General features: G+C 43.5%; 1 protein-coding gene and 1 long non-coding RNA gene across 2 annotated transcripts in view; both read left to right on the forward strand.

The window, feature by feature from the left end:
• Positions 1-319: 319 nt before the first annotated feature.
• LOC309356934 overlaps positions 320-22927 on the forward strand; it is a 177115-nt gene continuing 154507 nt past the window's right edge. Inside the window, exon 1 of the long non-coding RNA XR_014162914.1 lies at positions 320-399. This is a non-coding gene — a long non-coding RNA (uncharacterized lncRNA). The remainder of the gene's footprint in view (positions 400-22927) is intronic.
• Positions 8483-20194, forward strand: BTBD1 (BTB domain containing 1). Its single transcript, XM_081888632.1, has 8 exons — positions 8483-8913; positions 11734-11890; positions 12789-12894; positions 13806-14003; positions 15610-15802; positions 17853-17940; positions 19098-19244; positions 19485-20194. The coding sequence occupies exons 1-8, from the start codon at positions 8498-8500 to the stop codon at positions 19641-19643; spliced, it is 1464 nt and encodes a 487-aa protein (XP_081744758.1). The 5' UTR covers positions 8483-8497; the 3' UTR covers positions 19644-20194.

Below are 22927 nucleotides of genomic sequence, written 5' to 3' on the forward strand. Positions count from 1 at the left end.
CTTGGGGCCCCTCTCTTTTGGGGGCCCCAAAAAATTTAAAGAGGGAAAAAACTAGATGTACATTTCCAAAATTAATATACTTCTTCTTAATTGTATTTCAGTTCAACAATTGCTTTGATAAAATACATATTTTGTTATGTGCAAATGGCTTTAGATACCTATTAGGTCCATGAATTGGGACGCGGGTGGCGCTGTGGGTTAAACCAGAGCCTAGGACTTGGTCAGCTGTTCGGATCCCCACGATGGGGTGCAGTGGCATAGCGTGGGGGTGCAGGGGGGCGGCCGCACCGGGCGCAACATCTGGGGGTTAGGGTTAGGGGGCGCAAATCCATGGGTTAGGGGGCACAAATTACTTGCCTTGCCCCGGGTGCTGACAACCCACACTACGCCACTGATGGGGTGAGCTCCCGTTGCTCGGTCCCTGCTCCTGCCAACCTAGCAGTTCGAAAGGATGTCAAGTACAAGTAGATAAATAGGTACCGCTCCAGTGGGAAGGTAAACGGCATTTCTGTGCGCTGCTCTGGTTCGCCAGAAGCGGCTTAGTCATGCTGGCCACATGACCCGGAAGCTGTACACCGGCTCCCTTGGCTAATAAAGCGAGATGAGCGCCGCAAGCCCAGAGTCGGCCACGACTGGACCTAATGGTCAGGGGTCCCTTTACCTTTAGGTCCATAAATTACCATATAGCATATATCCAACACAAAAAATAGGGACAATTTGTTGTTGACAAAGGACAGCTGGGCATATAAAGGGCCCCATTACCTACAGTAGCTTAGGGCCTCATCAAACCTAAATCCAGCCTTGCATAGGAGCCAAAAAGGTGATAAACATCATGGGTGCCAACTTGAATAAAATATGAGGGGGTTGCATAATCCATCACATGATGCAACCTTTGAATGTTAATGCCTATCAACATTGGGTGGGTCGCTCAAATATTTTATTGGGGGGCCGAAGGGACCTCAGCTCCTAGGAGTTGGCTCCTATGTCCCCACCTGCAGTAGCACCTTGGAGACTAAAAGATCTGCAGGGTTAAATCCTAAATGCCCGTCTTACTCAGAAGGAAGTCACTGCATGCAATGGGGCTTCTAAGGCTGAGGTCCCTTAGCCCCCCAATAAAATATTTGAAGGGGCTCCTCCCCAGTTGTTGGGCATTGCTATTCCAATGGTGTGTGTGCCATGTCTTGTGATTATGCAGGGGCAGATTTACCTGGCCTCCCCCAATATTCAAGTTTGCACCCAGTGGTGAAACTGTGTGTTGGTGGCTTCTAGCTGGCTGCCTGTGATGCTGCCTTGCCCCATTCCAGGTCTCTAGGGGAGCACAGAATTTATTGTTTTGTCTAGGCAACCAGATGCCTCTCCTGTGTAGGCAGGATGCTTGACCAGATGGGCAACTGGCCTGATTCTGCCAGGGCACCTTTTACATTCATTTTTTATATTTCTTTTTCCTTACAGTTACCACAATCTCCCGGTGACTTGATTTGGCTAAGTCAGGGGATGGGCTCATTTTACAATGGTCCGTCTAGCCCCCCCCCCTTTATTTACCGTATTTTTCGCTCTATAAGACGCACCAGACCACAAGATGCACCTAGTTTTTGGAGGAGGAAAACAAGAAAAAATATATTATGAATCTCAGAAGCCAGAACAGCAAGAGGGATTGCTGCACAGTGAAAGCAGCAATCCTTCTTGCTGTTCTGGCTTCTGGGATAGTTGCGCAGCCTGCATTCGCTCCATAAGACGCACACACATTTCCCCTTACTTTTTAGGAAGGGAAAAGTCAGTCTTATAGAGCAAAAAATACGGTATTTATTTATTTATTTATTTATTTTCACCCCTATTATTTATGTCCTGGTGTGTGTGGTTCCCAGGCTGACTTCCCCCTTTGTGCTTCTCCTGCTGTCATCTACACTTGTTGAGATTAATTTGCTTGTGTGACATGAGTCCACATAGGATGTGGACTTAACTTGTATCCATGGCTGCTTATGCCGCAGTAGACCAATTGCAGCACAATGCTGTGCGTTACTGACTCTGCATTCATGGAACTACTCCTGCAGAAAGTGCACAGGATTGCAAGCTCCATTGAACAGAGTAAGGCTGCAAGCCTGTACAATGAACTCTGTGTGGCTTTCTTCTGGGTATGCATATAGGATTGGAACATTGCAGTGCTTTTTTTCTGGGGAGATGCATACCCCTAAACATTTTTTGAATCTTTGTACTTTTGTCTATTTACTCTATTTATTTTTCCTGATTTGAACTATAGAATGTTGATTTTCTTGAGTCAAAATGAGAGTACCCCTAAACATTTTTAAAGAAAAAAAAAGCACTGGACCATTGCTCTTGAATAAACATACAAACACATTGTTATAGGAGGATTTTTGGTTTGTTTGTTTGTTTGCTACCACAACACCCTCTGCTGGTTTTGGTTAGACTATCCCAGCTACCCTTGTAGAATAGTTTTGCTTAGGTAAGCCTGAGTTGAAACTAGATCCAAAAAATGGATGGGAGGCTTGTATGTACAGTATGATCGCAACCTACCCACATGTAACATGTGCAATTTCAGCTTTATGCAGTTGGAAACTGGTCAGTTGGAACAGCAGAAATTAAATCCATGGAAGGTAAAGGTAAAGGGACCCCTGACCAGTCGTGACCGACTCTGGGGTTGCGGTGCTCATCTCACTTTATTGGACAAGGAAGCCGGCGTACAGCATGACTAAGCCGCTTCTGGTGAACCAGAGCAGCGCACAGAAATGCTGTTTACCTTCCCACCGGAGCGGTACCTATTTATCTACTTGAACTTTGACGTGCTTTCGAACTGCTAGGTTGGCAGGAGCTGGGACCGAGCAACGGGAGCTCACCCCGACACAGGGATTCGAACTGCCGACCTGCAAGTAGATAAATAGGTACCGCTCCGGTACTGTACCCGGAAGCTATACACCAGCTCCCTCGGCCAATAAAGCGAGATGAGTGCCGCAACCCCAGAGTCGGCCAATACTGGACCTAATGGTCAGGGGTCCCTTTACCTTTACTGCTCTCAAGTTTTGTTATGCTTGCTATTACATTCTCATCCTGCTTCCCCCCAGAGCCAAAGGTGGCATACTTCTCAGACCCTCCAAGCGTCCCTATTTTTCAGGGACGTCTCTGATTTAGAGAAGCCATCCCGGTTTCTGATTTGATCCCGGAATGTCCCGCTTTTGCTTAGGATGTCCCTATTTTTATTGGATGGTTGGAGGGTATGGGGTTATCCAATCCCCAAGGTGTCTGAAGGCAATCCTGTATAGGGAAGTTTTTAAAAAAAGTTTAATGTTTTTTATGGTTTTTATATAGGTTGGAAGTTGCCCAGAGTGGCTGGGGCAACCCAATTAGATGTGTGGGGTATAAATAGTAACATTATCATTATGGAATGGGACGTCCCTATTTTCATCAGAGAAATGTTGGAGGGTATGATTTCTCCTCCCCCAGTTTGTCATTACAACAACCCTGTAAGGTAGGTTAAGCTGAGAAAAAGCGAAGGGCCCAGGGATACCCAGGCGGCTTCACTCCTGAGGTCTGCCCTGCCAGCTTTATAAGAGGAGTTTTCATGTTTGATGTTGTTTCTTGGCATATGAGTCTTTGTGGCAGCTGCTTCTGAGCCTTCGTTGTGTTTTATAATTGCTGCAGATGGGGCTTCAAGCCTACAGTACAATTGCTACTTACTCAGAAAGCAATTGATCGGGGAAAAGTGGTATTGCCCAGAGGATCTAGTACTGTATATGTTTGGGAAAACAGAGATGATTTTCAATCACTCTCTGCTTCTCAGCCAAGAATTTAGTACTGCTGCATATTTCAAGATGCATACTGCTCTTCATGTGGGGGGAAAACTCAGGAGAGAACACATGCACTAATACCATCTAGTGGGGTAGAATATTTACTGAGGGAAAATAGAAATAGGTGCTAGCTGTGTGCTTTATGGCACTAATTTTGAGCCAAGGGAGAAAAGCATCATCATTTGTAAATCCCCTGAATGTGAGAGTACACCTATCACAGCCTTCTAGAGCAAATGCTTGTGGCACAATAGCTAAATGGGGAACCTTTATTTTCAGAAACAGTAAACCTCTGCATACGAGATGCTGGGAAGCAGCAGCACAGGAAGACTATTGGTTTCAATCAATCAATCTCTTTATGACGGTCAATGGCCAGTATTAAAAAACAACAACACGTGTACAAATATATAAAGTAGTACCAAACAAAACACAAAAACCATAAAAAATAAAATTACTAATAACTGTATAGTACTGTTATTAGTTTGGGTGCCAGAGTTTGTGGGTGCAGGGAACCCATAATTTCTGGATTTGGTAAGTGTTAGAAATTAATCAATGCTTGGAGTATTAAAATAGGCTGACAGATGCTGGATTTAGTAAGTACAGGTCAGACCAACTTCCTGTGCCAGATAATTGCTCGGAGAGATGGACCATTAAAAGGGGACAAAGGGAAGGGGCAGAGCTATTAAGGAAGCAATTGGCAAAGCAAAGACTCTCTGCCTGCTGGCAGTTGGGTGGAGCTGTTGTCGGCATAAAGATGGCCGGTAGGCCAGCTGGCTAGCCCCGGCTGGGCCGTTCCCTTCCAGCCATCCCACTGTGAAGACCATCGCTTCTGTTCCGACGTAATCAGCGACCTGGGCTTACTCAGCCAGGGCACATTATCAGCAGATGGAACTGCACACACAGAATAGGCGTGAGGCTTGTGGAAGCATACTACAACTACAGATTTATTAATCATAAATCAGGACAAGGAAACATGTCATCTCTCTCTCATGTCGTCTCAGAGAGAACAGCTAAAAGCAAAAGCTATACACACAACAGAAGTTCCCAGCATAATGTGCTGGAATGTAAACAGACATGTGACACGCAACAATTCCACACATCTGCTCCTTAAGGTGGAACTGGATTCTCAACAGGAGCCCCACCCTGAGCTCTGAGACAGTGATTCTGAAGACAATGCCAGTGCATTTGTTAGGAGGAAGTTTTAGGATTTCAGTGGGCTGTGGTGTGATCAAGGGGGAAAGGTGTCAGTCTGTTAAATGCAAATAGCTGTCGAAGGAGGCCAAAGCACAATGTGGGCTGCCTGTTTGAATGGAAGGCTGCAGCAATGGGAGAGACTCTTGAAGTGTAATGCTTTGAACCCCTCAATCATAGGCCCAGGTTGTATATATGTGTAAATAAACCATACATCATAAAGACACCACAGTCTCTGCTGTGCCTCATTTCCAAAGGAAACTTGAACGCCAGGTAAGTGGCTAGAACCCCTGGAGTCTCGCACTACTTGGACATCGGTGTGGTGTGTAAAAGTACTATAAAATGCCAAGCATAGAAATCAGTGTCATCAACCAGGTAAAATCAGTCCCTGGTGAGTTGTACATGCAGCAACACAACAGTTAGCCCCCTTGGAATAGAGAGATGTCTCAAAAAAACGAAAATGGCTGAAATACATTCAATTGTCCTAGTTTTTTTAAAAAGGAGTTGAATAAAAATGTTACATATATCACAAGAAAATGTGCAACACATAAGAACATGAGTTATCAATTCTACATCTCCAGATTCACAGGGACAGTAGGCGATTTTTTGGAACCTCCCCTCCAGAACTGTTGATGGAAGAACATTTACCAGAGTAAAAGCTCTGTGGTGTTTTCGAACAGGGAACTTGCGAAGGTAGTTTGCTGGGTTTATAGGACTGTAGTCCTCCATCAATTTGCATGTTATTTGAGACTAAGCCTCAGTCATATTGGTGTTCAATTTCTGCAGCATGTTGCCCAAGTATTGCTCTGTCCAGTTCGTCTCCCATAGGGATAAGGTAACCTATGAAACGCCCATAACATTGCAGCTTTGCAAATAAATATTTTTTCCAGGCTGACCGAAAATCATTGTGCAAGGTTAAAGGAGCCAGACCCGCTAGGAAGAACACTGGCTTCAGACAGAAACTAAAAATGGCAAGCCAAACCCTAGTTTCAATCCTAGTGTCAACCTTCTAAACTCCCACCTCTAATTGCAAGGTCACACTTGAAACTATTGAGGACTATTGATTTTGTTTTCTGCTTGCTGACTTCCTGGAGGCCTCACTTTTTATCTTCTTACGTATCCCACTCCACAATTTCACCTTCCTTGAAAGCCAGCTTAATACAAAGCCATAACAAGCACCGAGTGAGACCCAGTAAAATTCGTCCTTAAATAAATAATTTTATCATTTTCTGATAACACAATGTCAGCCGTGTGCCCCAACAGCATGTTATGCTGGCAAAACACATTTATGTTTCCAGTTACAAAACATTTGGAACAGCAAATAGCTGATAATTCTCATCCCTCTTATGCTGTATCCATCTTTTAAAAGCTGCTAAAGAGAATTCTGAATAGAGCATTGGACATGCATACAGTGATATCCAGTGGTGACCGTCTGCTGATGGAATGGAATCTGTCAGTGGAACAGGGCGCATGGGCGTAGTCAAGGAGGAGCTGGGAACAGCTGCCCCCCCCCCCATCAAGTAAAACAATAGAAATACCTTACAAACTGATCAATCACTTTGGTTCTGCCCTCCACCCCAACAAAAATCCTGGCTATGCCCATAACAGGGTGGGATGCAATTTTTAGTGATCTCCCCACTGTGCCAAACTGCCCCCCACCTAAATCTGCTCTGAATGTTTGCCCAACCCTCTGGAGCAGATTTTGAGGTGGTGCAGGTCACACTGCAGGGTGGGATGGGCTGCCAAAAATTTCTTCTCTCCCTGTTCTGCTGTCAGTGGGCATAGTCAGCAATTGGGTAAAGGGAAAGGGACCCCTGACCGTTAGGTCCACTCGTGACCGACTCTGGGGTTGCAGCACTCATCTCACTTGACTGGCCGAGGGAGCCGGCGTACAGCATGACTAAGCCGCTTCTGGCGAACAAGAGCAGCGCACAGAAACGCTGTTTACCTTCCCACCGGAGTGGTACCTATTTATCTACTTGCACTTTGACGTGCTTTTGAACTGCTAGGTTGGCAGGAGCAGGGACCGAGCAATGGGAGCTCACTCCGTCGCAGAGATTCGAACCGCCGACCTTCCAAGATCGGCAAGCCCTAGGCTCTGTGGTTTAACCCACAGCGCCACCCACATCAGCAATTGGGTAGCACCACACAATTTCCCCTTTATTTAATACAGACTTTGATAGATCCTGATAGATCTGAAAATGATGCATTATAACAGTGTCCATGTATATCAAATATCCTGCAATTGTAATCACTCACTTTGTTGGTCAGAGCAAGTGGATTAAAATTCAGGCATGGCTCAAAATGATGGCTGGTGAACTTCCTACTTTTGCAGATCATCTCCCCCCACCCCAAAGTAGCATATAGTAAAAGGCAAAGGTAGCGCCACCTGCGTCCCTAGCATATTGTAAAGGTAAAGTGACCATTAGGTCCAGTCGCAGACGACTCTGGGGTTGCGGCGCTCATCTCGCTTTATTGGCCAGCATGACTAAGCCGCTTCTGGTGAACCAGAGCAGCGCACAGAAACGTCGTTTACCTTCCCGCCGGAGCGGTACCTATTTATCTACTTGCGCTGGTGTGCTTTTGAACTGCTAGGTTGGCAGGAGCAGGGACTGAGCAACGGAAGCTCACCCAGTCGCGGGGATTCGAACCGCCGACCTTCAGCAAGCCCTAGGCTTAGTGGTTTAACCCACAGCACCACCAGCATTTAATTTCTTGTTGCTACTCTGTGTGAGGCGAATGAGGTGCCACTTGTAACCTGCTTTAGAATTGCATTTACAATCAAGAGCATGTAGGGAATGTTTTAAATAAAGAAATAACTTAAGATCTGTTTTAGTGCCTATAGAATCACGTTTAACTACGTCTGAGTATTATCCTCCTTCCGAGGAGACAATTCACTTTACCCTCCCAAGAACCATAGCTGTCAACGTTTTCCTTTTTTTTAAGGGAGATTCCCTTATTCCGAATAGGATTCCTCGCAAGAAAAGGGAAAAGCTGACAGCTATGCGAAGAACCCTGTGCGATGCTGGAGATGCTCCCATTCTGATTCCCAGCTTGGAAAAGTGTCAGGCTACCAGTGGATTAGTTCGCAGGGCCCCCACTGGCAATATGGGAATAATGACTAGGGATGGGCATGACTTCTTTTTATTAACGCTGAGGAACCAAAAATTAAAATCAACAATAAAACAAAACCTGAATAAGAATGTGCAGGAACTCTCCACTGGGCAACTCTATTGATTTCTGCGGAATACAAACGCCCACCCTCCCTTTCCCCCAAAATGAACCACGAAACGACCCACTCGCACAATGGAATGCTTCTCTCTCTCCCATTTTATCTCTGTGAGTTGTGCGCAGGCGCTTTCAAGCTTTCGCCTCGGGCGCACCAAGCCCGGGTGTGCGTCGCCGCGCTGCCTGCGTAACGCCGCGCCGGCGCAGCTTGGAGAAAGGGGCCACCCATTGTGAGCCAAGAGGCCGCGAGTGCGCGTGCGCCGGCCTGAAGAGGGTTCGCGATGGCGGCCGCGGGCGGCCCTGAGGCGACAGCGTCGTCGGGGCCCTCGGAGGCGGCGTCGGCGGCCGGCGTCGCCGTGGCGGCCTCGTCGTCGTCGTCGCCGGCCGTGGCCCCCGTGGTGGTGCAGCGCGAGCCGGTGTACAACTGGCAGGCCACGAAGCGGTCTCTCCGGGAGCGCTTCGCCTTCCTCTTCGCCAACGAGCTGCTGAGCGACGTGCGCTTCGTGGTGGGCAAAGGCGGGCCGAGGGCCGGAGGGGGCGCGCCCGGGCCGGGCCAGCAACGCATCCCCGCGCACCGCTTCGTCCTGGCCGCCGGCAGCGCCGTCTTCGACGCCATGTTCAACGGCGGCATGGCCACCACCTCGGCCGAGATCGAGCTGCCCGACGTGGAGCCCGCCGCTTTCCTCGCCCTGCTCAGGTCCGTCGAGGAGGAAGGAAGGGTGGGTCGCGACGGCGGTGGCTGCTGGATATACGCTCCGTGCGCGAGGCATTGTCAAGATGTGGCCGCGTCCACACCATCCTTCGAAGCGCTATGGTACCGCTTTAAAAACAGTCCTTGGGCTTCTCCCCAAGGAATTGTGGGGCTGTAATTTGTTAAGGGTGCTGAGAGCTCTTAGGAGACCCCCCCCTTTCCATCAGCTGGATAGCTCAGTGGGTTAGAGGTAAAAGGTAAAGGACACCTGGACGGTTAAGTCCAGTCAAAGGCGACTATGGGGTTGTGGCGCTCATCTCGCTTTCAGGGCGAGGGAGCTGGCATTTGTCCACAGACAGCTTTCTGGGACATGTGGCCAGCAGGACTGAACCGTTTCTGGCACAATGGAACACCGTGACGGAAACCAGAGCGCATGGAAACGCCGTTCATGTTCCCGCCACAGTGGTACCTATTTATCTGCTTGCACTGGCGTGCTTTCGAACTGCTAGGTTGGCAAGAGCTGGGACAACAGAGTAACCGGAGCTCACCCTGTCGTTGGGATTCGAACCACCGACTTTCTGATCGGCAAACCCAAGAGGCTCAGTGGTTTAGACCACAGCGCCACCCACATCCCTAGTGGGTCAGAGCATGGTGCTGACAAGGTCGCAGGTTCGCTCCCTGTGTGGGATGGCTGCATATTCTTGCATTGCTGGGGGTTGGACTAGATGATGATGATAATAAATTTATTATTTATACCCTGCTCTTCTGAGTGGGTTTCCCCAGCCACTGAGTGGCTCCCAACAGCATATTAAAAACACGATCAAACAGGGTCTCTTCCAACTCTATGATTCTATTCCCCTCCCAGAGGTGCAGTTCCCAGAGTTGTTGGGGGATTGTAGCTCTGGAAAAGGATTAAGTAGGTCTGCTAACAACGCTCAGTGCCCTTAACAAACTACAGTTCCCAGGATTCTACATGAGGGGAGCCATGGCCGTTTAATGTGGCATAGTGCTTTAAATTTATGGTGTGGGTGTTGCCTTAGGTGGCTATAAAAATGGGGTTGGGCAGCCAGTTGTTTGTGGCTAGCATGATGGCTATGTTTCCCAGTATTGGACACAGTATGCTTCTGACTACCAGTTTGCGAGGAACAACAATGGGAGAAGGCTATTAATCCAGTAGGACCCTTTTCATGTTGTTATGGTGCTAAATTTATATTTTATAGTATTTTACACCTGTAAAAATAAATAGCATGTTTTATTGAATAATTTATATTTGTTCATAGTTATTTTATATAGACATTTACATCCCAACTTGCTTGTGGCTATGCAGTTCTTAGAGTATAATCAACAAAAGTAGCTGGACTGCCATAAGCTATACCATACCATATACCTCCTATACCATAAGTACAGGAGAGAGTGGAAACTGTCCTTTCTACAGCAGCATTTTAAGAAAACAAGAACCATCCTATTGGATCAGACCGGAGGACCAACTTGTCCAGCACCCTGTTTTCTGCATTGGCCAACCAACTGTTTATGGGACAACAACTAACATTCAGATGCATACCTCCTCTGATACTTGAAGGAATATACAGCTATCATAACTTGTAAGCTATTACCCTTAATGAATTTGTCTACTTCCCCATTTAAAGCCATCTAAGTTGGTGGCCCTAACCATATTCTAAGGTAGCTAATTCCATAATTTAACTTTCTGCACATATTTTTCTAAGCTGGATGTGATGGACGGGTTTTTCTTCCTCTGACAGCTTGCTTGATTCGTATTATTGGGTGCCAAAGAAGGATAGAGTCTTCCATCCCATCTCTGTCACTGCACTTGGAACTCCTTGTCACCTGTGACCAGCAAGGGACCGCTTAAATTCAAGACTGACATATAAATCAATGTTATGAATAAACAAATGTAACCTGGTCTGTGGAATGTGACCTTGGAGGCTGTGGCACAGATTTTGATTTCCTGAAAGACCCACTGGTCAGTGGCTTAGTGAGGGAAGATTTGAACCAGGGGCTTACTGTGTTGGGTTTTGCTTCACTTAATTATGCCAGTTATGGCAATCCTGGAATTGCTTCTTCCAGGTATTGTGTAAAAAGTCATGCTGCACAAGATTTAGTGTACACTCCCTCTGTGAGTGCATTGATAGATCTATTGGTGAAGTCTCACTCCCTGTTTGGAGGACATGGATAGAGGTCTTGTGGTGTCAAGCAACTGGCAGTGCTTGTTCTCTGCACAAGATGGTATTGCAATCTTGAGTTTTTTTCTTTTGCACGGCAGAGAGAATTGTCTAGTGCCTGACCTTTTATGTTAACTCCTCATTCAAACCAGTTATTGCGGATCAGAGTTTTGGTGTGGATTTTGAATAGAATATAGATTTGGGTGTGGAGATGCTGCTGTGGTGTGTATGATCTGGAAGATGCAGCCTAAGAGCCCAAGATGAAAATAGTTGGAAGTCAAAATACTTGAATCTGAGTTTATATCTGGTCAGTAACAAAGAAGCTCTAAACCATTCTTCTAGGAATGTAGTATTTCTGGTCTGTTTTTGCATCGTAAGGCAATCTCCGACCTTTCAGGTTTGTAAAGCTGCTGACTTTCTGCAGATAGTCAAGATTGTCCGTTAATATTTGGGGTAGGATTGCCTGCCATATGCTGTAGAACCAGCTCTGCAGAACAAAGGATATTAGGATCTTGAGTGACTTTCAGCTCAGTGCTATGTGTATGTACTTCAAAGTAAGTTCAATGGGCCTTTCATGTTATAAAGGGCGGCTGCCTTAATTGTCATCAAGCACTGTTCTCATAACTTGCTCTTCTTTGATTCCTAGGTTTTTGTATTCAGATGAAGTTCAGATTGGTCCCGAAACCGTTATGACCACTCTCTACACAGCCAAGAAGTACGCTGTCCCAGCCTTAGAAGCTCATTGTGTTGAATTTCTCACTAAGCACCTTCGGGCAGACAATGCCTTTATGCTGCTTACTCAGGTAACCTGCTGACTTGCATACTTAATGAGCTAACTTGAAATATGTGTCTGTTACTTTCCTAATTGCGTAGATCTGAGCACGCAGTAAAGCAGTTGTGAATGATGCTGGAATATGGAAATTATGATAACTCACACATTTGATCCTGCTCATGATCCTGATTCAGCCTGTGTGTGTGTGTGTGTTGTGAACAACACTGTGGAAAGACAAATTGCTTAGCATTCAGGACTGTTTTATAAATACAGCATGAGCTAGTGATCAGTTGTTAAGTTTTTCATCTTTTGTTATTGGAAGAAAATGGCGTGAAGCTTGGTGGTTTCTGATATTCAGTGTTATCAGCCTCTGGTGTATCAGATTCAAATTCATCCTCCAATAACCTATACGAGTTACAATGTTTAACAGTTCTTAAAGATTGGTGCCTATCAGGCACTGTTCCATTAGACTCACTGAAAATTAAGCATGCATAGGATTCTGTGTATGCCCCAGAGCTAGTTCAGAAACACTTCTAACTGCAGTGAAGACCTGGGAGCCAGTAGGGAAATCTTTTCTACCTTAATTGTGACTATTTTCCCCCACCACCCACAGTTAAGACTGCTTAGGGTAACCAGTTGCTAAGGGGTTGAAGCCAGCTCATAACCAAGATTTTAAACTGGTATTAAATGGGAACCCTGATTAGTCATGCTTTGTGTCACTGTTGATAGAAGTAAGGCAAGCAAGGATTGAAGGTAGCAAATGGAGTTTTGTTTACAAAACATATTAATGTTGGGAGCAGCAGTGTGAAATTAAGGTTGGTTTTGTTGTTTTTTGTTATTTTATGTTGGAAACTGTTTCTATTAGCTGTCAAGCCTATCCTGCAATACAGAATTTGCAAAATAATTCTAAGTAAATCTCTCTTGCATAGGCTCGTTTATTTGATGAACCACAACTAGCTAGTCTCTGTCTTGACACAATAGACAAAAGTACTATGGATGCAATAAGTGCAGAAGGGTTCACAGATATTGATATAGGTAAGTAGCCCTCTAACCATTTATGTTCTTTTTGAAGGACTAGGCTGAGAACTTAACTGATAGTATTTTTGCTATCCCTTCTCACATGTTGATCCAAAAAGATCCACATTCTTTGTTAATGGGTGATTTTAGTTGGGCATTTAACTTTCCAAGCTAGCCTGATTGTCTTGACCATTTTAGGGGAGATTAGTACTAGATTTTGCACTCCAACTGAATGCACATTCCCACTGAGTTTCTTTTTAATTAGGTCCTATGTAATCTGTGTGCAGGACGCGGGTGGCGCTGTGGGTAAAAGCCTCAGCGCCTAGGACCTGCCGATCGAAAGGTCGGTGGTTCGAATCCCCGCGGCGGGGTGCGCTCCCATTGCTCGGTCCCAGCGCCTGCCAACCTAGCAGTTCGAAAGCACCCCCGGGTGCAAGTAGATAAATAGGGACCGCTTACTAGCGGGAAGGTAAACGGCGTTTCCGTGTGCAGCTCTGGCTCGCCAGAGCAGCGATGTCACGCTGGCCACGTGACCCGGAAGTGTCTCCGGACAGCGCTGGCCCCTGGCCTCTTGAGTGCGATGGGCGCACAACCCCAGAGTCTGTCAAGACTGGCCCGTACGGGCAGGGGTACCTTTACCTTTACCTTTAATCTGTGTGCGGGGGATTATTATTTTTGTTTGTTATTATGATGTGCATTTTTTTGTTTTATATTGTAAACTGCCCTGTAATCTTCAGATGAAGGACAGCACAGCTTTTTTAAAAAAGTTTGTGTCAACTATATTGTCAAATTAATTTAAGGAGTATAGGCTGAGAAAGCTAGTTTATGTAGTAACTTTAAAAGGCATTCAATAGCAGTGAATTTTCTGGGCAGAAGTGGGGAGGGGATGGAGTCCTCAGTTCGCAAGTAACTTCATTCTTCTTCTTCAGACACTTTGTGTGCAGTATTGGAAAGAGACACACTAAGTATTCGTGAAAGTAGGCTTTTTGGAGCTGTTGTTCGCTGGGCTGAAGCAGAATGTCAAAGACAGCAATTGCCCGTCACATCTGCCAATAAGCAGAAAGTGCTTGGCAAAGCCCTCTCCTTAATCCGCTTTCCACTGATGACTATTGAAGAGTTTGCAGCAGGTAACTGTATGGCTGGCTTCATTGTTGCAAAAAGTGAAAGGTTCTCTATGTTTTTAGATATAATGTCTAAAATATGTGCTAAGGTTCCAGTTCTGTTGGCCCTTTTACTAGAGATTAAATCATCTATGTTTAACAACATGGTCATTGGTGCGAGAAAAGTAGCAAGAAAACAATACAGTATATTTTGTTTGCTCAGAAATCTGACTTTTTTGTATTTTTGTGATGCTCTTGCAGCTTGATCCAGTGATGTTTATGTTGAAGTAAGCCTTGTTGATCTCAATAAGACCTGCTTCTCAGAAAATCTGCATAAGACTGCAGCTTTATTCTCCAGATTTTGTTAAATCATATTTGTAATGTTGCTCATTCATTTTTTGTTTAATCCCTGCAGTTAAGATGTTAGCTGCCAATAATGAGAATTGCCTATGGGAACAGTTATCCTCAATTAATTTAATCATTTTTATAGTGGAAGACAAAATTTGTGCCTCATTGACAGGCTGTCTGCTTTCAAAAATGGGAAGGGTCTCTTGTAGGATAGAAAACAAATGTGTGTGATACATCCTGCAGTAGTTAGATCCTGTAAAAAAATGGAAAGTAGCTTGCACTAAAAGATACAAACCATCCACAGATAATGGCTTATTTACCTGGGAGCAAGTCTCATTGAACTCTCTGGAACTTACTTCTTTTACAAGACAATTTAGTCATGTCAGGGGTTGAACATTGGATGAAGCACTTAAAAACAAATCTGTTGGCTTCATGTGTTGTTTTCACTTGGGATATTTGCCTTAGGCACAGCAAAGGACCATAATTATGATGTTTCAGTTTTTTAAAAATTACGATGTTTCAGGGTTGTTGTTGTTTTTAAAAAACACCTTGCATTTAAATTTACATGTATTTAATTTTATATATTGTAATAACTTTGTGTTTCATATTTCTGATTTAACTGGTTGAGAATCATATATAAAACTAAACACCTGGTTTTACCTATTTCACAAGTCACACTGCTAAAATGGTTCTTTTGTGTGTGTGTCTGCAATATACAAACCAGTTAAACCAGAATAATTAAGTGTTTCATCCTGTTTAAGTCTATTGCCAATGGCAAATTTGGCAGTGTGAACACAGATCTATAGACCATATATCATGGAAAATAATCACTCATAATACAAATCTTAATTGCCAAAGTACTACTAGTACAAATAGTTCTCAAGTCTAACCTGTGTGTTGTGGAAGAAGTCTTATTCAGTAAATATGTGGCTAACACAACATATTTCAGACTAGCTGAGGTGGACATTCAAACCTTTTATCCCAGTGCTTATATTAATTTTATCTTAAAAAACATTAGAGCTTATGCTAGCAGATAACAAGCTTGATTCACAAGCTATGTTTTGGTTCGAGTATTTGGATCTTGTCAGCCTTCTCTTGAAGCATGTTGGTCTTTCTCCGTTTATAGCCCAGATTAGTTAATCCAAGTTAAACAGATAAAATCTAGCAGTGGGATTGCTGTAAAAAAAATAGGCTTATAAAGTAATAGTTGCCTCAAGAACATTTCTCAGTAGGCCTCCTAGTATATAGAATATATTCAGCTCAGTTGCACTGCCTTTTTTTCCAGGTCCTGCTCAGTCTGGAATTTTGTCAGATCGGGAAGTAGTAAATCTCTTTCTGCATTTTACAGTCAACCCTAAGCCTAGAGTTGACTATATTGACCGACCAAGATGCTGTCTTAGAGGAAAGGAATGCAGCATAAATAGATTCCAGCAAGTGGAGAGCCGCTGGGGTTACAGTGGAACAAGTGACAGGATCAGGTATTGGTCCATTTTCAGGGGAACTCGTGTGATTAGCCTATCACAATTAGGAGAAACCTTCCAAAATATTATTGCTCAGTTAGCAACTTAGTAGCTGGCCATGAAGGCATGTACTTTCCCTGCCATCATAGACACATTAAAGAAGAAAGCATGGCTAAGGATGCTTGTTCTGCTGTTTGGCTTTTCACACAGGATTGGATAACTCATGTAGGGAATCGTATGGCAGCACATTGATGCTCAAATAAAGACACTTTGGGCTATGACATGGAAGGTTTCTCTTGTGGCTTTGGGATTGCATGGAGACTAGGTAAAAGATGCACTGTTCTGCCTATAATAAATGTTCTTCTTATTGGGTGTAAACACTGGCTGATAGGTTTGGGGTCAAATTCATTAAGGCTGTGTGCATGTAGTTTCATTGGCCCTTAGTCCGATTCAATAGATTATTATTTGACACTTGGTTTGTTCAATATATATTTACTTAATGGTGGCTGGGACCTAAAGAGCTACTAGGGGAAACATGTTTTTGCTTTGTAAGCTGTTGAGCCTACCCTGCAAAATACCATGCCACAACTGTTGTGGTACGATTGAAAGTACCCTAAGTTTCAAAAACAGCTTGCCATGTGGCATGGGTGGCTGCTGTTTAAAAAGGAAAAAGAAAGCCTAGTGCCTCTTTTGGGTGCATAGAACTGGTTATACAGCTCTCTGAATCCTGGCCCAGGTGCTTACAAAAGCACAGTGATAATAACAACAACAACAACAACAACAACAACAACAACAACAACAACAACAATAATAATTTATTATTTGTACCCCGCCCATCTGGCTGGGTTTCCCCAGTCACTCTGGGCGGCTTCCAACAAAGATGAAAGATACACTAAAATGTCACATATTAAAAACTTCCCTGAACAGGGCTGCCTTCAGATGTCTTCTGAATGTCAGGTAGATGTTTATCACTTTGACATCTGATGGGAGGGCGTTCCACAGGGCGGGCGCCACTACCGAGAAGGCCCTCTGCCTGGTTCCCTGTAACTTGGCCTCTCGCAGTGAGGTCTTCTTCAGAAGAGACTGCTTGAAGCTTATGTTCAGCACACTATGCTGTTGCACCAGATGCTCTTGTGTGTTGACTTGGAGTATTTCACTAAAGATAATGGGGATCAGTTAAATAATACTTGTATAAAAGAGCATTAAAAGAAGGGCCAAAGCTTCTAACATTTAGGCAAGTTCAAGAGGTTGCTTACAATACCAGGTTAAGTACCATGAGATGGGATGTTTTGTCCCTTTTATTGTTGTTGTTCCAGTGTTGATTTTGTTAATTTGTATTGGGAGGAGTTGGTTTTATACAGACTAATTACTATTAGAAATATTGTTTAAATGTTTGTGTAAATACCTTGGGTATTGTTTTGAGAAAGGAGTCTAAGAAATGTAAATAATAATGATAGCAGACATTGGAATAAAACAACTCCTGAATTGAATCACTAACCCCCCCCCCAACTGATAAAACTACTAGCAGCAAATCAAATAGTTCCTATTTTTCTTTTTAAAGTAGTCTATATTGCCCTCTGAATCCCTGATGAAATAAGCATTTTAACTTCATTTTCAGAAGATGAGAACAGAACTGACTTCGCAAGTCTTTCTGGGGAGGGGATTCAGAAGGGGAGGGAGTCCTGCTGAGGGGATTATGCCCTTTGCCCCTATTTGTCAGACAAACAGAAGCCTGAGCTTATCTTTTCTGGAGATCTTGCCATATGATGAAGCTGGTGAGGGAGAAGAAAATCTGTTAGGTAAATATGGTCTCGTTTGACAGTAGTTTGGCACAGGTATCTTTTTAAGCATGTGGCAGAACTGGAATTTGCTTATTCCAGTGCAGAATAAAGGTAGAAACAACTGTAGTTTAGGAATTCAACCCTTATTTGGAATTTTTAACACTAGTCAATTACATTTTTCTCTTCATATTTCAAATACATTTACTTCCCTCTATTGTCTATGGGGTCACAAAGAGTCGAACACGACTAAACAACAACAACAAATTCTTTTATTTTCTCTTTTTAAGGTTCACCGTTAATAGAAGGATTTCGATAGTGGGATTTGGATTGTATGGGTCTATTCATGGACCCACGGATTACCAAGTTAATATACAGGTACCATCATGCTTTCTACGTGCTTAATGAGTGACACATTTTCCTTAGACACCAAAATGTGTAGATAGTTCATTAATTTAACTAAATTGGCAAGGATGGTCTGTTCAGAGTTTCATCATTTTGGGATATTGGATCAGTAGATTACTGAAACTGGGTTTCTTACTTATGGTCCCATGGAACTGGATTTCCATTCAGACTTGCCATATTGGAACTTGCTTGTGGAATACACCTACCCACCCACTTTGAGTATTGCTACCTTGATATAGCTGGAGTATTTCAAGGGGAATACTACCTAAATTACTGAAATCTGTGTGAATTACGTTTTCAGATCTTCTGTTAAGGTACTGTAGGGCTTATGAAGAAAAAAATGTGCTTGGCCACTACTTAAATAAATAGTTATCAAGAAATCCAGAATATTTTAATGGATGACTTTCAAAAGCACTTATTATCATTATCATCATCTTATCATAATTATTTATTAAATTTGTATACCACCCTTCCTCCATAGATGTCAGGGTGGTGCACAGCATAAAATTACAATATGAAAACCACAAAACAGATAGTAAAAATAAGAACAGCAACAAACCAATAATCTCCCTCCCACAACACATTGACAAGGGTATTGGATGTCAATCAGCCGAAGGCCTGGTTGGAAAGGAATATTTTCACCTGGCGCCTAAAGGTGTATAATGAGGGCGCCAGCTGAACCTCCCCAGAAAGAACATTCCACAAATGGGGAGCCACCACAGAAATTTAGACAAATCTGATTGGGGAAGGCATTCCAAAGACAGAGCAAAACCCCTTTTGTCTTACCAATGACAAAAGGAGCATCTGAGGAAGAGCTTCTGAAGTTGGTTTTGATTGCTTTGAACTATGCCCTGAAACAAACTATTAGTATAGGTCTTGTATTAGATTGTGTATTAATTGCAGGTGCCAATTAGAGCCCCAATTTAAGCATTATGGGTTGTGAAAGCTTTGCTTGTTGAAGCCCCAAGCGGTGGTTTCAGTTTCAGCCAGAAGCTGGAAGAGTGAAACAGGTTCCAGTGGCAAAAATCAGGTTCTGGTCATCTTAATAAAATGTGTAGGAAGTGGTTTCTAAATCAAAAAAATCACAGGGTGTTTTCTGTTTTATTTCTTGCCATGCTGTCTTACTGCAGATAATTGAATATGAGAAAAATCAGACGCTAGGGCAGAATGACACTGGATTTAGCTGTGACGGAACTGCCAATACCTTCAGAGTGATGTTCAAAGAACCTATAGAGATTCTGCCAACTGTGTGTTACACTGCTTGTGCAACCCTAAAAGTAAGATATTCTCAATTATTTTGTAAATATTTTAAACATGAGCGATGAGAAAACTGGGCTGTATGTATTGATTATGTGTGGCTTATATAATATAAGCCTCTTCATTACTAAAACGAGTATCTCCGCTGTAGCATATATTTCCTGGTATTGTAATTCTTTGCCACTAATTTACTTTACTGCTTACTTTATAAAGTATTGTAAAGAAGAAGGAAATAAACTTATCTTGTTATTGTTCTTTAGGGCCCTGATTCTCATTATGGTACAAAGGGATTGAAGAAAGTAATCCACGAATCCCCCACTTCAAGCAAAACCTGCTTTTTCTTTTTTAGTTCACCGGGTAACAACAATGGTACATCAATAGAAGATGGGCAAATACCAGAAATAATATTTTATACGTAACTTCAAATAACTGAGAAGCAAAACTTTGCATTGACTCTTGATAAAAAGGACAGATGGAAGATACAGAATACTGTGAAGCATTGTAAATACATAATCTCAGATGTGTTATGATGATACTGAAGTATTGTACATGGAAGGTACTAAAACCTAGTATTCACTACTTCCAGTGGCAGTATGCAGCCAAATTGTTCTTGAACTAAAATATTCTTACCTGTACATAAGTATTTAACTTGATCACTTTAAATATACTGCCATCGTTACCTGAAAGCTGGAGAAGAATATTTGTATTTCCCCCCTGAAATATACATGTTGCAAATGATATATCATTTGTGGATGGTATGATTGCGTTCCTGCACAATACACCACTTGCATTCTTAAAACTGAACACTTATGAAGAGAAGCCGAATGAAGGTTGATACAAATTGCCTCTGTAATTGTACTCAGTACAGTGTACATAAAATTAAATCTGTTTTGCTGTTTTGCTGGGGAAATATTATTCAGAAGTCAGCTGTATGAATCTATCCTTGAAATAAAGTGAAGAGTGGAAGCAATTTTGTATAGTCCCGGAATACGTTACTTAAAAATAAATCCTGAACACTTTAAACTTACTTGTTCATACATATGCAAGCATACTGAGTAGTTCAGTATATATATAAAATGGAGTAATTAAGAATATTGTTTAAAGTAGCCTAGGCATATATTTTAAGTATTAAAGATACTGGCTAGGTTCCAAAGGATCAGAATACTTAGTCTCACAATGGAAGTTGTTCAAAACATCTGGAGGGCACTAGGTTGGCAAAGGCTGGTGTACAGGTGGAATACCACATATAAAATCATGCAAGCCCATTTTAAGAGTCTGAAATGCTACAACTCAAACACAAGTCTTATCACCTCGGTAAGGTATAGCTGTTTGCTAGGATCTGAAAAGCTTGTCACTTTAATCCTTACTCTGCATTGCAAAATCTACTTTAAAAATACCATTGTGCTGAGTAATGGGCCTTTTTCAGAGGTAAAAAGGAACAGGATTGCAAAGTTCCCTTGGCCTCAAAAGCTAGTTCCATGGTGATTTGATTGGAAGCTGCTGTCACAGCAGCATTTTTCAAAGCTGCTTTGATCATTAATGCATGCCTCTGCTCGTTCAGTGAGCTATGGATCAGGCTAGTGAAAAAGACAGAGGTGACTTCATCTTTGAGAAGATCTCATTGAAAATGTGCCACGAATGTCTGTGATGCATACCTCACTGCGTGAAACTTCAGCAAAGCAAGCAGCTGCTGTATTACATATCAAAAGTGTCTGAAATGCTGCCTTTTCTGTTGAGGTGGTTAGTACCATATGTGAAAAGTGTCAGCCCTAGAAAAATCTCTGTGTACCTGGATTTATGACTAAATCACATGTGACCATACTACCATCAACGTTACCCAATTGTGGAAGCTAAGCAAGATTGGGCCGGGTTAGGACTTGGGTGGCACTGTGGGTTAAACCACAGAGCCTAGGTCTTGCCGATCAGAAGGTTGGCAGTTCGAATCCCCGCAATGGGGTGAGCTCCCGTTGCTCAGTCCCTGCTCCTGCCAACCTAGCAGTTTGAAAGCACGTCAAAGTGCAAGTAGATAAATAGGTACCGCTCCGGTGGAAAGGTCAACGGCATTTCCGTGCGCTGCTCTGGTTCGCCAGAAGCGGCTTAGTCATGCTGGCCACATGACCTGGAAGCTGTATGCCGGTTTCCTCGGCCAGTAAAGCAAGGTGAGCACCGCAACCCCAGGGTCGGTCACGACTGGACCTAACGGTCAGGGGTCCCTTTACCTTTAGGACTTGGATGGGTTGGGAGACTGAATGCTCTTCATCACCTTGTGCCTAGACCCTTGGAATGTTTTGCCATCAATTTTTTTAAAAAATTAAAGTACAAAGGATAGAAAACAGACTTCCTCCATCAGCCCAATCCAGCATTGTGAAGGAAGCTGGGAGTTGCAGACCAATAACATTAGGTGGACCATGGGTTCCCTGTCTTTCTGGTTTACACCTTAAGATGTTTTTAACACCATGGCTTGGCTTGCACATCATGCTAACTCAAATCTTGCGGGAGAGAAGCTTGCAACTGCTTTGCTCCACCTCCCTGGTTATTCTTGCCCCCATGCTACTCTGTACTAAGATAAGGTTTGGCTTGGAGCTTTTTTGTGGCCCTCAACCACATTTGACTCCCCCCAGCCCTTATATTGCCTCCCCAAAGTCAGGTAATTGAGGTGCTGGACTTTGGGAAGGAGGCATGGGGCTCTGATAGGGTCCTAGACTCCTCCCACCTCCTTCCCATAGCCTAGTTAGCATTCTCCCAGCTTTGGGAAGAAGATGGAAGGGTTCTTAGGACCCTGCTGGAGCCTGGCCTCCTTCATCCTTCCCCATGACAAAGCAGTGTGTGGCCCCACTGTATGAGGTCCTCTTGCAGCCCACTTGCTTTGAAAAGTTGGACTGCCCTGGCTTAAGTATTGCCCAAACTGGGGCTTATGCTAAAGCTGTCTGCCAGACTTAATTTGCAAGTTTCTAAGTCTGGAGAAAGAAAGACCAGGTTTAACAGTGCAGCATGGCGGGGAGAGGGTAAGTGTAAACTGCTGTGAGCTCCACTAGCTACTGCACTGATCCAAAGTGCAGGATGAGCAAACTAGGCTAGCGTCTCTTCTTGAAGGAACTGGTGTTTAAGCAGCATAGGGTAGTTCCAGATACATTGAAAGATAGTGTTTAGATCACATTCTGGAACATGGCATGAAAGACACTGATATTTGTATAAAGGACTTTTAAAAAATTATCATTTTCATTTTTACAATTAAAACAATAGATAATAATCCAGGTGCGCATTTAGTTTTGACTCCCCGCCCCTTTCCATGGTTCATGTCATTTTCTTTTCCACTACAATGAATCCCTATCTTCATTTCCTCATTTTTATATCTCAGTAATTGCTACTGCTGAATCTACTCCGTTACTGTCAGTGGCGTGGCGTGGGTTGTCAGCACCCGGGGCAAGGCAAGTAATTTGTGCCCCCTACCCCGTGGATTTGCGCCCCCTAACCCTAACCCCCAGATGTTGCGCCCGGTGCGGCCGGCCCCCCCTGCACCCCCCACGCTACGCCACTGGTTACTGTTAACTTTTTAATATGCTTGCAATAATTTTCCAAATGATCTACAAAACATTTCCAATCTCTCATACCTTGCCATTTCTACACATTCTATTAGTTTCATCTGCCATTCTTCCTTCGTTGTTGGTATTTATTTATTTATATTTTATTGAGGTATTTTAAA

The sequence above is a fragment of the Podarcis melisellensis genome (assembly GCF_964234715.1).
Source record: "Podarcis melisellensis genome assembly, chromosome: 14".
Taxonomy (NCBI): Eukaryota; Metazoa; Chordata; class Lepidosauria; order Squamata; family Lacertidae; genus Podarcis; species Podarcis melisellensis.